The 14185-nt window shown below is 42.2% G+C and overlaps 1 protein-coding gene across 3 annotated transcripts; it reads left to right on the top strand.

Moving 5' to 3' along the window:
• Positions 1–3: 3 nt before the first annotated feature.
• On the top strand, positions 4–13507 carry cluha (clustered mitochondria (cluA/CLU1) homolog a). 3 transcript variants are annotated; one of them, XM_057049862.1, is made up of 27 exons: positions 4–351; positions 3921–4114; positions 4195–4366; positions 4464–4607; positions 4690–4817; positions 4928–5082; positions 5509–5634; positions 5957–6104; positions 6194–6286; positions 6467–6901; positions 7085–7344; positions 7430–7797; positions 8418–8519; positions 9002–9102; positions 9192–9344; positions 9436–9498; positions 9574–9818; positions 9911–9995; positions 10078–10231; positions 10343–10482; positions 10564–10644; positions 10724–10849; positions 10960–11081; positions 11162–11255; positions 11333–11467; positions 11563–11636; positions 11735–13507. In XM_057049862.1, exons 1-27 carry the CDS (start codon positions 216–218, stop codon positions 11859–11861), a joined length of 4161 nt encoding a protein of 1386 aa, XP_056905842.1. In that variant the 5' UTR covers positions 4–215; the 3' UTR covers positions 11862–13507. The 3 variants fall into 3 exon arrangements, with proteins under 3 accessions (XP_056905842.1, XP_056905841.1, XP_056905843.1); XM_057049861.1 differs by having other exon boundaries at positions 4925–5082; XM_057049863.1 differs by lacking the exon at positions 4–351 and adding an exon at positions 1337–1418 and having other exon boundaries at positions 4925–5082.
• Positions 13508–14185: the final 678 nt, after the last annotated feature.

Raw genomic sequence — 14185 nt, 5'->3', positions numbered from 1 at the left:
GTCAAGAGGAGGGGAGGAGAGAACCACGTGTGATCACCATCATGTACAGCACTGTCCTTTCTCAGTAGACTTGTTTTTGTAAGCTTGTACCCTTTGCATGTCACCAGCTAGCCTGCGTTAGCCGAAGAAGCAGCGTCATTTTGTCATTCTTCCACGGACCCGCATATTCCAACGCCATAGCTGGGGGGTTTCTGTTGCGACACTGACTGCCGATCATGGTGAGCAAGACAGATGACATCCCGGCGTCAGTGCCTAACTGTAATCCGGTTGATCTTGCGGATGAAGCCGGGGATGGAGCACAGGACATCAAAGAAATCAGCAAGACAGGACTGAAGGATTCCTGCGGCAGTGGTGAGATTTTGCAGCTATTGATGGAAAACCCAGCGGACTGATTTATATCTAATTTAAAACGTCGGCGCTGTTCTGTAAACTCAGCCTCCCTGTGTATTTTAACTTAAGTGGGTTCACGTGAATTGAATCTAGCTCAGGATAGCAACTCGGAAAGGCTAGTGACGTCTACCGTCACACATTTGTGCAATGGCCCAAGTCCTCCGACTCAAGGTGGCGATCTGTAGGTTTTGACAACCTCCACAATGGATACCCTTCACAAAGTTTAGAGGATCTTGCTAAGACCTGCAGCTAATTAACATCTTCTTGATTTGAATGAGATTAGATCTAATCTGAGTAATCGGTATTAATTTGCGTGTTTTCTTTTTTGCGAGGAACATTTGTTTCAAAGTACCTGGCCAAAAGCCAGTAGCGCACAGTTCAACCCCATGCATACTTATGTACAACTTTGACAGCTGGTATGCTAACATTAGCATCCACATTGAGTGTGCAGCTAGTTAGCTTGCTGGCTAATCGGCTGACTAGCAAACATCCAGGCATTAGTAACATCAGCCTGTGTTTCCCTACAGGCACCACAAGAGATTGGATTTGTGTTTACGTTGAGAACAAATATGTGCCAGGTTTATAGAAAGGGTTGTATCCAATAACACAATGAACCAACTTGAAGCTATAGCACACATGTTAAGTTGCGGAACGGCATGTCAGGGAAATGAAATGAAGGTCACCTTCAGTGGAGCCGCACATTGGTCGCTGAAACAAAGGGGGTTTACACTTGAATGCACCGGTTTACCACCTCGCTACACGTCAGACATATTGTCTGGAATATGCATTACGGAGTATTATTCCCTAAAAATGAAAATGAAAATACCTAAAAGTGATGAATTGACGCAAGGAGATTGTAAAACATCGTACGTATCCCAGTATCACCCTGCTGATGGAAATCATAATCGAGTGTTCCTCCTCGACCGGGAAGCGGAAACTGGTTGTCATTGGGGGAAAAAAAAGTCGTCATGGTGCGTTCACAGTAAGAAGGAAGGTTACGATAATACTACATAAGCAGACGAAAAGTTGTGAGTATTGAGAAAGGTCCGAATTCCTAGTAGTGTGCTCATTAGAGAAAAAAAAAGAAAAAGAAACTTGAACTGTCAGCAGGCGAATTTAATGCTTAACAACTTGTTATAAGCGGCAAAAGTCACGTCTGCAGCGTGTCTGGTGCGGGACCTTGAATCGTCTCTACCTGTCATTTCATATCAACTTTATCTTCCAGACGGCGAGCATGTGCGGCCCACAAATTATATTTGGGTTCCGGTGATTTCAGATGGATGATTAAATATGTGCATGCTATCTTTTCACGTCGGCATTAAAATATTCTGTAATAATGTTTTCCATTTGTGAAATTGGACAGATCTGTAGAAGATCTAATAATAAAGGTTTTAATTCTTAAATAACGATTCGTTTATTTATTAAATCGTCTAGTTGAGAAACATGCCTATTGACCTATATATATTTATGTATATATTATTATTATATTATATTATTTATTTATTTATTTGAATTTTGCAAATTGTCCATCTTGTCAGTGGTGTGTCTGGTGCATGTTTAGGGATATATAAATTTCAGGCGGACATTTTATTTAGTTTGTGTAACCTTTAAAACATTGCAGATGCATGATTGAGGGTCTGTTTGGACACTGGAAGATTTTCTACTTCCACTGAAGCAAATTCTTTTACAGAGTAGTTTTATGGTGTTTTTAAAGAGAATTTCCATTTTAGGAGCCAATGAGCAGAATGTTTTGCTTTTCAGATTTATAATGTCAAAGGTGTTAAACTCTTTTCTTGTTTGTTTTTTTTTGTTTCTCAAGTATTGCATAATATGGCAGGAATGTGAATTGTCATCATGAGGTGGTAGCCTGATTCAGAGAAATGTTGCTGGGTTGATTGGGTGAAGCTTGTGGTCCAGTTTGGTGTTTGTATTTTGTCAACTGCTTATTGTGTCTTCTATCTTCTCATCAGTCTTTTTTGCTTTTGTTGTTTAGAAGGAGTTAGCTAAAATAATGACAAGAAGACAAGCTATTCTTCACATGTTCATGTTTTAAAGGTCTTTTTTGACAGCTGGCTTACAATATTACCTGCCAGTCAAGGAAATGCATTTACTTAGACCTAGAATTGATGGTCACACTGTCAGTGTAATTTTATCAACCATATTTGTAGCTAATGTATGTTTAGATTTACAATTAAAAGCCAAAATAAGGAATACAATTATTTTGGCCCTAAAACATTGTTCAGAACATGCTCAGAAGTGACATATTTTCTTGAATATTGCCATGCTTACCTATTATTTATAATCCTTAAAAGGTCAGGAGGACCTTTGTTGTGGAATTGTTTTTGAAAGATCTTGTATTTCTATTGCCAAATCAAATTGCTGATAGGTTCAAATTGTCCCTCAACAGAATCATTTCTGCATCTGCTTTTAACAAAAAATCATGATGCTTTTTTCCCCCCTTTTTTAGTTTTAGGTTGCAGCTTGGGTAAGACACCATTCTGGCATGTTGCTGTGTATTAATAAGGAAACAAAACACTTTGTCAAATTCAAATGAAGTGTTGCTCGAGGGAGGTTTAGAATAAGTGGATGAATAAGCTGTTGTTCAGAGGTCACTAGTCCCCCACCTCTCTTCTGTGGCCCCACCCCCAGACTTCCAGCATGTTCCTTCCAACCATGGGCCATGGTCTATCACTGAGGCCCTTCCCCTCCCTTTGGCCCCCTTTTTTTTCTCTACTAACCCTGACATTGTTTACCCTTGACTGTGAGCAAGGACGCTGCCGGGCAACAGTTGTCTCCCAGTGAGGCACATCCTTGTGCTTGGCCCTGCTCCTCAATTATATATCAGATAACTTCTTTTTTTCCTTGTCACTGGTCTCACATTCATTGAATTTTCACACTATGCCCTTGTCACTGCTTTAATGCCCATGAGGATGTTTTTACCTGCAAGGAATATTGTACAGCATTTGCTCTGTTAGTCATACAAAGAAGGAACAATTCCTTTTTTTGTCTGTGTTTTGTAATCAGGCCTTGGCTGCAGCCTGGATTAACCTCCTCCCTTCTCTGAGAACATTAGCGCTGGCTTTTTCTATCTCTCTGGAATTAAAAGTGCATGTCTGATTACTTTAATGTTTTCACGCAAACTGTTGTTTCTGCGGTTAAATTTTTGTCGAACTTTTTGTTCCTGCCAAAGGTAAACCCTTGTTTTGTACTTTACGGTGACAGTTATTTAAACTCAGTTGGAAAAAAAACAGCATACTGTGGCCAGGCCTTATCAGCTCTCTACGCAATCATTAATATTTCACGATGTTTCTGACGAGGGTATCGAGTCACTTGACCCACCTGCTTTATTTGCCTGTCTGACTCTGGTCCTGTTTTATCTTGATCAAATAATAATGATTTGATAACCAATTCTCTCTTTTTATATACAAAAACAGGTTATTTATTTGAATATATTTTACATGGATACATGGAGAGAGTCTGCTTTTTTTCATACTTTGTTAAAACTGATGTCTGTGTGTCTGCTCTTTTAGGACACAGTGCTGATAAAGCCATGGTGAATGGTGACGAGGCTCATACGCCTCCAGAGGAGGCAGAATCGAAACAGGACGGGAATGACGTGACAGACGCTGGTGAGGAGTCTAATGAGCAGGAAGTGATAGTGATCCAGGATACCGGCTTCACTGTTAAGATCCAGGCACCTGGAACAGAGCCATTTGACTTGCAGGCAAGAATTGCAGCCTCAAATGTTAATGTTTCTTTCTGGGTTTCCATCTTGCCATCCCACTAACCGTTCCTTTACGTCAGGTTTCTCCCCAGGAGATGGTACAGGAAATTCATCAGGTGCTGATGGATCGGGAGGATACCTGCCATCGCACCTGTTTCTCTCTGCAGCTGGATGGTAATGTGCTGGACAACTTTGCAGAGCTGAAGTCTATTGAGGGCCTACAGGAAGGCTCGCTGCTCAAAGTGGTTGAAGGTCAGATTCTTGGGCTTTTTTAAGAATAGACATGTTCACAAAGTCAACATAAAACCTAAATTTGCTTTTTATTTATCATCTTGTCTTCATTCTCTAGAACCCTACACAGTGCGTGAGGCTCGCATTCATGTGCGTCACATCAGAGATCTTCTGAAAAGTTTAGACCCTTCCGACGCCTACAATGGAGTGGACTGTAACTCACTGTCATTCCTCAGCATCTTCACCGATGGAGACCTTGGAGGTGCGTTACCCTCTGAGATATTTTCTTGAGCAGTCTTTACATGTGATGGGGAAACATATCTTCTCCTTGTTTGATGCTGCAGATAGTGGCAAGCGTAAGAAAAGAGGCAACGAGCTTGAGCAGATTGACTGTACCCCTCCAGAGCACATTCTGCCCGGCAGCAAAGACCGCCCTCTGGTGCCTCTCCAGCCACAGAACAAGGACTGGAAGGTGAAGGACAACATCTTCAAATAACCTTTTTGAGATTAACTGGATTCATGGGTATCTTTTGCAGAAATAAATTAAAATTCTAAATCTTGTTCATCTAACTCCTCCACCAGCCTATGCAATGCCTGAAGGTCTTGACTATGAGCGGCTGGAACCCTCCCCCTGGAAACAGGAAGATGCATGGTGACCTCATGTACTTGTACATTGTGACTGTGGAGGAGCGTCATGTCAGCGTCACTGCCTCTACACGTGGCTTCTACCTCAACCAGTCAGTATCTTGCTTCATGCTTTCATTCCTAAAGCTTTTTTCATAGTTTTGCTGCTAAAAAGCCACATAGAAAAGTTTGACATATAGATACTCTTTGCTTAAATGGATGCTAAAGGTTGAAGCTCTCCTAAGTTTAGATCAGTTTTGGATGCCAGCAGGGATTTAACAATCAATTTAATGGGGTCTAACAGGATTACATGGAAAGTTTGGAAAGATGGTGTAGTGTTTTAAGAAGGGTTGTCTTTCAGTATTTACTTCATATGCAGGAACATGTCTTGGAAATAATATTGAATACACTTATTATTACACGTATTTTAAAAAAAATCTTGTTAGTCTTTATTGATCAAAAGTTATCATGATGCCTTACATCTCTGCTCTTTTGAGTGATATATTTATGTTGCAAATAAACCCCCTTGATTATTCCAGATCTACTACCTACACCTTCAACCCTAAACCAGCTAATCCCAGTTTCCTGAGCCATTCACTGGTAGAGCTGCTGAGCCAGATCAGCCCTGCCTTCAAGAAAAATTTCACTGCCTTGCAAAAGAAAAGGTACGGAGATGTGTGCGTGTGCGTGCGTGCGTGTGTGTCTCAGAAAGACAGTGGTGATAGATGTAGAAATCCCAAGTGATAACAACATCAGAAAGAAAGAACATGAGAAGCTGGAGAAATACCAAAGGCTGAAAGAGTAGTGATTGGGACACTAGGGTCAGCAACCACCAAGCTGAGTAGATAGCTCCAACGGATACCAGGAACCACATCAGAGATCTCTGTCCAGAAGAGCGCAGTTCTATGACCAGCTAAGATCCTGCGTAGAACCCTCAGACTCCCAGGTTTGTCCATTGATGGTATCAAAAAAACTCTATTGTTGCAGAGTTCAGCGACACCCCTTTGAAAGGATAGCAACACCTTTCCAGGTGTACAGTTGGACAGCTCCACAGGTAGACCACGCCATGGACTGTGTTCGGGCCGAAGATGCCTACACCTCCCGTTTAGGCTATGAGGAACACATACCTGGACAGGTACCTGCTGCCGCTGAACCTGGCAGTTTATCGGCTGTGTAACATTGTCTGATGTCAGAGAATTAAGTCTTTGCTGAACCTGATTTCAGACCAGAGATTGGAACGAGGAGCTGCAGACCACTAGAGAGCTTCCCCGGAAGAACCTACCAGAACGTCTACTAAGGGAGAGGGCAATATTCAAGGTACTGCCTACTGCCCTTTTTGTCTATGTTTGTAAAGTGCATTTTAATGGATCTTGACCAGTTTTTGCCTCATCATACCACGCCAGTTATTTTAGTGGCTATTATTACTCACTGTAATGATAAGAAATGCCCTTTTTTCATGGTGCATGTGAGATGTTATTAAACATTTTCTTTCTTTAGGTTCACAGTGACTTTGCTGCTGCTGCGACCCGCGGTGCAATGGCAGTTATAGATGGCAATGTGATGGCCATCAACCCAGGTGAAGAAACCCGAATGCAGATGTTTATCTGGAACAACATCTTCTTCAGCCTGGGCTTCGATGTACGGGACCATTATCGCGAGCTGGGTGGGGATGCTGCCGCTCATGCTGCACCGACGAATGATCTGAACGGAGTCCGGGCTTACGGAGCAGTAGATGTGGAGGGTCTTTATACTCTGGGGACAGTTGTAGTAGACTACAGAGGCTACCGTGTCACTGCCCAGTCCATCATCCCAGGCATCCTGGAGCGAGAGCAGGAACAGAGCGTCATCTATGGCTCAATTGACTTTGGAAAGACTGTTGTGTCTCACAACAAGTACCTGGAGCTGCTGGACAAAACCAGCCGGCCCCTCAAAGTGAGTAACCTGGACTGTCCTTTAGGTTCTGCATATCTTTTTGAGACATGGGTAGAATAGATTGGTTCATGCACTAATAAAAAAGTATTTATGAATCCACAATTAATAATATTCTCTCAACCTTAGTTGTTCATGTGAAAAATTGGCAATGTATTCAGATATTTGTTTTTCTTAAAATTTTAGGTTCAAAAGCACCACGTCCTAAATGAGAAAAATGAGTGTGTGGAGCTGTGCTCCTCTGTTGAGTGTAAGGGCATAATCGGGAATGATGGACGCCATTATATCCTGGACCTTCTACGCACTTTCCCTCCTGACCTCAACTTTCTGATGGTGGATGGAGAGGAGCTTCCTCTGGAAAGCCAGCGTCAGGGCTTCCCTCGCCAACATCGCCACCGTCTGGCTTGTTTACGCCAAGAACTCATCGAGGCCTTTGTTGAGCACAGGTATGCTTCTCTCCGTGCCGTAGTCATCTGGTTGCATTTATGTTTATTTGTATGATTGAAATGTTGATTCTGTTCCACTCCACAGATATCTTCTCTTCATGAAGATGGCAGCGTTGCAGCTGATGCAACAAAAAGCAATTAAGGACACTAAAACTGACACGTCTGCCATCACAGATGCTGGAACTGATGCTGGCACAGTCCCGACACAGACCGTCGCAGCAGAGAACTCCACAGGCAGCACAAACCAGACCGACAGCAATGCTGCCGCTGATTCACAGACAGAGACTGACTCCTCAAAACTCGCCACAAATGGGCCCATTGACCTCTCAGCCACCCAGAATGGGGAGTGCAAGGGCCCACTTGCGAGTAAAGAGTTTGAAGAAAGTATTCCAGGATTAGCTCAAGCCAAAGAGCTGGCGGAAACCTTAGTTGCCGAAGACGGATCTTGTATTGGTATGTCCGCAATCAACCCAAACCCTAAGCAGGCCGGCACAGTGCAGGGAGACCTAGCCTAGTGGGAAAATTATGAATCATTATGACTGCATGTCTTTTTGATCACATTGTGTTTTACCAAAAATATGTTTTATTGGTACAATGGCTAAAATAGTTCATATATCCTTATTATTCATGGTTTCACTACCATGTTATTTGTACCTGCTCCTTCCTCAGCATGCACTGAGGGAGAGTTCTGGCCTCCAGTCACTACAATCAGATGTGGAATTCAAGTTTGGAAATGAGAACCTTTGTTGACAAATTTAGTTGGTTCTTGGAATGTTAAATAGAGCATCGGTTGATTATTATTATTTTTTTATTTTTTTTTTTTTTTAAATGAAACAATAATCTGCATATTATTGGTTTGGATTATTGTCTTTAATCAACCAAGGCCATGGCTGCAGATTTAAGGTAGAGATATTAAGGTAATGGGAAAATTGCACATTATTATATTGGGGGAAATGGGTAATAGCAAAGAGGGAGGTGATTATAAATTGACTTCTTATTGATTTACACTCATCTACTAACTTCATGTGAGTGTCTTGAATTTTAATTTTTTACTTGGATTTCACTCACAACAGACGCCAAAAGTCAAGAGGTGGTCCTGAATGCATGCAAGGCAGTGGGTTCCATCAGCAACACATGTTTCGACATCCGCTTCAACCCAGACATATTCTCTCCAGGTATGCAAGACATTAAAGGAAATGCAGTCAGATAATTTCCCTTTGTTACAATGGATGAGAAAACAGGAATCTCTCTGTATGTCAATCATGTTTCTTTTTTTCGCATTTTTCCATTTTGTGTTATAATGTAGCTTTGGCTGTATTTAAATTCATTCAAGTTAAGTTCCTGAGCTGTCACCATAGCTCAGATGACAGCACTTTGTCATTAATGATCAATGTGTGAACTGTCAGAATATTAATCGCTTATTTTGTAGAGACACATTTATTCATTTATAAACACACAAACTATGTGTCAATTCTAATGTTTTCACCCTGAGGGTTGTTTTTTTATGCTTTGTTTCCACACTATAATCATTTTCCATATTTAATTCAAGGGACAGAGGATGTCCTTCACTGTCGCAGTTAAAACTCATCAAGCCAGTTGTGATTGTGATTTTGGGCCGAGTACATAAATGAGCTTGGCTCAACTGTTGTTGCCCTAGGAGTCCGTTTCCCAAATAACACAGCAGATGAGGTTCTGAAAGAGAAGCAGCTCCTAAAAGATGCAGCAGCCTTCCTCGTTTCCTGTCAGGTCCCATTATTGGTCAGTGGCTCTGCTTACTTAGATTTAGATTATCTAATAGTTTTCTGGATGTCAGATATTTAAAAATATTCCATCTGTTTTGTGACAAGGTCAAAGACTGTTTGGATCACAGCGCTCTGCCCATGGATGGAGTTACGCTGACGGAGGCCTTGCACCAGAGAGGCATCAATGTTCGTTATTTGGGTTCTGTTCTGGAGTTTGTAGAAAAGACCCCCGCCAAAGCTCAGCTGGAACACATTTATGTAAGCCAAACCCCCTTGCCTGATATGAAGAAGGATGATGTGCACTGGCTTGTGTTCTCCTATTCTAATATTTGAATTTTCCCGACCTTAGAGAATAGGAATTAGCGAGCTTATCACCAGGTGTGCAAAACATATCTTCAAGACGTACCTCCAGGTTGGTGACATTCCACGTGTCTTTCCTTAACCATTGAAAAAGTTTGCTTAGTTGCGTATCTTCCTTTTTCTGTAGGGTGTGGAGTTGTCTGCCCTCTCTGCTGCTGTAAGTCATTTCCTAAACTGCTTCCTGAGCTCCTTCCCTGATGCCGTAGCCCACCTGCCACCTGATGAGCTGGTGTCGCGCCGCAAAAGTCGCAAACGTCGTAACCGGGTGCCTGGTAGTGGCGACAACACGGTGTGGGCCAGTTTGACTCCTAACGAGCTGTGGAAGAACATCGCCTCCGAAGCCCAGAGTTATTATCACTTTACAATACAGTGGTGAGATCTCCATCTGTCACACACGAGTACTGAGAAGTGAACTTCACTTGTTGTCTATTTATACATATTAAGTATCTCCTGTTCTTGTGCAGCGAGAGTGTGGACCAGGTTGTGGAGAAATATGGCTTGCAGAAGATCACGCTGCTAAGAGAGATTTCAGTCAAAACCGGTATTCAGGTAGGACTTGTTTAGTTTGTAGAGATCCTTCCTCTTCTGGGATAAGCCTTGATTTGACCTCTCCTGTCTGTCTACCTTCCAGATCCTGATAAAAGAGTATAACTTTGACAGCCGCCACAAGCCAGCCTTTACAGAGGAAGACATCCTGAATATTTTCCCTGTTGTGAAGCACGTGAACCCCAAAGCCTCTGATGCCTTCCACTTCTTCCAGAGTGGACAGGCTAAAGTTCAGCAAGGTGAGATACTTAAATGTCAAAGTTCATGTAGGCTCTCAGAATGCGAGGTTGTAGGATAAAACCAGTCATACATGAGTTTGTTCAAATGAACAGAAAGATGATCTTTTTCAGGTTTTCTGAAGGAGGGTTGTGAGCTGATAAATGAGGCTCTAAATCTCTTCAACAATGTGTATGGTGCAATGCACGTAGAGATTTGTGCCTGTCTGCGCCTCCTGGCACGTCTTAATTACATCATGGGAGACCACCCCGAGGTACGTACTACTATAGTAATGCAAACTTTGAGCAATTCTTACCTCATAAGGTTGAAATAATATTCATGTGTGGATCCACAGGCTCTTAGCAATCAACAGAAGGCTGTTCTGATGAGTGAGCGGGTCCTCGGCATTGAGCACCCCAACACGATTCAAGAATATGTAAGTCATCGCACCAGATAACATGAACATTTAGCTTACGTGTTGGCCCCAGACTCATCTGCTTATCTTTTCTTTGCAGATGCACTTGGCTCTATACTGCTTTGCCAATGGCCAGCTATCAACTGCCCTAAAACTCTTGTATCGAGCCCGTTACCTCTTGCTGCTGGTTAGTGGGGAGGACCACCCAGAGATGGCGCTGTTAGATGTGAGTGCAGTCTTCATTTGGTCTTTTTTTGGAAATCCATCTGACCACAGAAACAAATGTTGTATAGTGGTGTAGATGCATTGTAGGTGACGTCTGATGTCTTTCCACAGAGCAACATTGGACTGGTACTACATGGCGTGATGGAGTATGATTTGTCATTGAGATTCCTGGAAAATGCCTTGACCATCAATACAAAATACCATGGACCCCGGTCCCTTAAAGTGGCTCTAAGGTGGGCAGAGGCTTACCATCCATATGGTTATAAACTGTGAAACACTGATGACATTCTGCCTTCCTTACCTTTGTTTTCAGCCACCATTTGGTTGCGCGAGTTTATGAGAGCAAGGCTGAATTCCGCTCCGCACTGCAGCATGAGAAGGAGGGTTACACAATTTACAAGAACCAGGTGAGGCGTGTAGGACTGTTGAAAGCTGGTTTATATCTCAGTGGTGCAGTTTCGTATAACTGTATGAATTTTCTCAGATGGGCGAGACGCATGAGAAAACCAAGGAGAGCTCCGAGTACCTGAAGTACCTCACCCAGCAGGCTGTGGCACTGCAGAGAACCATGAACGAGATCTACAAGAATGGCTCCAATGCCAGCATCATGCCCCTAAAGGTGACTTGCAGCTGGCACTTATGGTTGTTGTGTCTGTCTCATGATTACCAGTTAGCGATGATACTAAATTTTTTGATTTTTCTCTCGTTTCCCAGTTCACTGCTCCCAGCATGGCCAGTGTCCTAGAACAGCTCAACATTATCAATGGCATCATCTTCATACCACTCAGGTAATAGAACATTTAGTTGTAAATGCGACAAAAGTGTTTATATGCACCTCTATTTTAAATATATTTGTTATCAACTATACTTATTTCCCCCCTTGTAGCCAAAAGGATCTGGAGAACCTGAAGGCGGAGGTGCAGAGGCGGCAGCAGCAACAGGAGTTGGGAAAGATCGAGGAGCCTGCTGCAGATGGCTTACTGGAGCTAGAAGATAAAATCCCTGTTGATTAATGTCAAAAACCACAAAACAGAACTCTGCTGTGGTGTTGGATGGGGGTGGTGGGGAGGCCGTGATTGAACAACCTATCATGGAGCCTGGGAACCTGAGAACCGAGCAACCGGCATTGAAATAGACAGAAGGGGGATGTTTTATGAAGGATGAGAAACTGTAAGACAGAGAGGTGTTGTGCTTCCTAGAAGGGAGGAGGGAGGAAGTTCACACTAAAGAAAATGAAACGAACGTGCAATCTGAAAAATCCCCAGCACAAGAATCTTGTGATGAAGGTGTTGGCTGCTTGATGACAGAGTTGTGATCAAGAGGGGATCAAGGATGACCATGACATTGTATACCAGAGCCTTATCTGCTGTACCATTTTCCCCAGTAGGGCTTCAAAAAAAACAAAAAAACCCAGTTGGCCCAGGATCTTAGTTTTGCCCTGCCATTCCCTAAAGAGCCCCAAAGACCCCTGAGCTTTAAGCTCCACCCTTCTCCCCACTGTCCGAGAACTCAGGGGTACTTTCTACTGTGCACTAAGAGCAGAACAAAGGCACTAAATTTGACAAGTGGGGCTTCAGAATGTAAATTCTTTTTTGTGGCTTGTTCAGCCGCTTTTCAGTAGTCGCCAATTATGCTTCCATACCCCCCAGTACGTAATAATAATTGTAACCCAAGTAATGTAACCTTCATCTTATGACATCCTGGGTGGATGCCGACTGTCTTACGGTCCTGTCTTTCAAAGCAAGCAGTGCACAACACCTGGCTTCGAACTGCTTCAGGTTAATTTGCTGGATTTTGTTTTAGTAATTGGATTTTGTAAAGGTGCACAGATGAATTAAGGATTTATTTTAGGCCCGTTGCTCATCAATTAATCAAAGCCATGTCTGTTTTATAGAAAATGTACAGAAGTGGAAAATGATGTATGAATCTCTATCAGATATAGACAGGTAGGTGATTGATGTTAATGGGAAACTGCTGACTTAAAACGTCCACATCCTGCAGTAGATTTATCTATATACTAGCTGTGTTCAATCTATTTTTACACATTGAAAGAATACATGCATGTATGTTTGTATGTTTGACTGTAAGTGTTTTTTGTGTAGCCCACCAGAATATATTGTCGACGGCTTTTGCTGCTACTGTATAGTGTGAACAGAGGCTGAGAGGACACCGGCTTTCCAAATGTTTTATTTTTGTACTTGTAGAATCAATTGGATTGCTAATGCCTCTTCTTGCATCTAAGGCCACCAATGTTAAGATCTAGTGAGATATAAATCCGAGTCATGCTAATAACTGAACAGGCACTCGACATTGGCAGTAGTGACAGATTTATTCTTGCTGGGTGTTCTTTTTTTTTTTTCCCCTTCTTTTTTTCCACTGTTTCTGTCTGTCATCTTTTCATATGTAACTGAAACAAAAGCCAGCCAGGAATGTCTGTTCATTGAGCAGTGTTGTCTGCACTTTCTCCGCTGGATGCAAGTTGAAACCGCATCGAATTGCAGACAAAAAGAGGAGCTGCTTCAATATAATGTACCAAAAGAACACTGACGAGAGGCTTGTTTGTGCTTGTATACATGCAGTGTATCTCTCCCATGGCAATTTGTTAATTGTTGCCGTATCTAAATGTATGTGATTAAAGCAATAGACAGATGGTGCTGAAGCTGATTTGTTTTTACTTTGATTTAGAGATGGACTTGTATTTTCTTACCTTAAGTTTAATCATCAGAAAATAAGAGGGCTGTCTGTCTGTATTGTAAGCAATATATTTAAACAAATCTTGAGCTCATCAGACTGAATCATTTAATGTAAATTATTCCTGATGTTTGATTCCAGGGCAGGTCATGACATCAGCAGAACATGGCGTGTCCTGTACCTATGTTGATATTTTTGCGTGGAGCCAGAAGGGGGACGGTTCATAACCTTTCATTCTATAAAGCTAGAAGATCTATTAACATTTTGCTTTCTGGGGTCTTTTTGTCAGTTTTATTGCGTTGTGCAAGCCTGGCTAGCGCAATCTCAACGTTGGCCACAGGATAGCGCACTAACATCGCGGCGCTGTTGCAATTTAATAAAGAGGCGTTTAATTTAAAGATTTATTGCTCGAAATTTCTACGTTTTGAATGTCTTGGCAATGTAGAGGTTATGTCACGTTATTATGTTTTTGCCATCAAAATTACTTGTCCGCACACAATTGTTTGCTCCCATGTGGTCGGAGACATCCTAGAGTTCACTGATAAGAGTATCAGTTATTATACTAAACATTTGCATTATGCATCACATGTCGACACTGATCATTATGAAGAAAAATACCGGAAAATGCAAATGATGGCACACAGAG

The sequence above is a fragment of the Takifugu flavidus genome, chromosome 12 (assembly GCF_003711565.1).
Source record: "Takifugu flavidus isolate HTHZ2018 chromosome 12, ASM371156v2, whole genome shotgun sequence".
Lineage (NCBI taxonomy): Eukaryota > Metazoa > Chordata > Actinopteri > Tetraodontiformes > Tetraodontidae > Takifugu > Takifugu flavidus.
This window is presented reverse-complemented; position numbering and strand designations above follow the sequence as displayed.

Coding starts and splice junctions, on each gene's coding strand:
- cluha (XM_057049861.1), top strand. CDS start 216: ATGGTGAGCAAGACAGATGACATCCCGGCGTCAGTGCCTAACTGTAAT. Junction 4,115..4,194: donor CAGAGCCATTTGACTTGCAG/GCAAGAATTGCA, acceptor CCTTTACGTCAG/GTTTCTCCCCAGGAGATGGT. Junction 10,232..10,342: donor ACAGGCTAAAGTTCAGCAAG/GTGAGATACTTA, acceptor GATCTTTTTCAG/GTTTTCTGAAGGAGGGTTGT.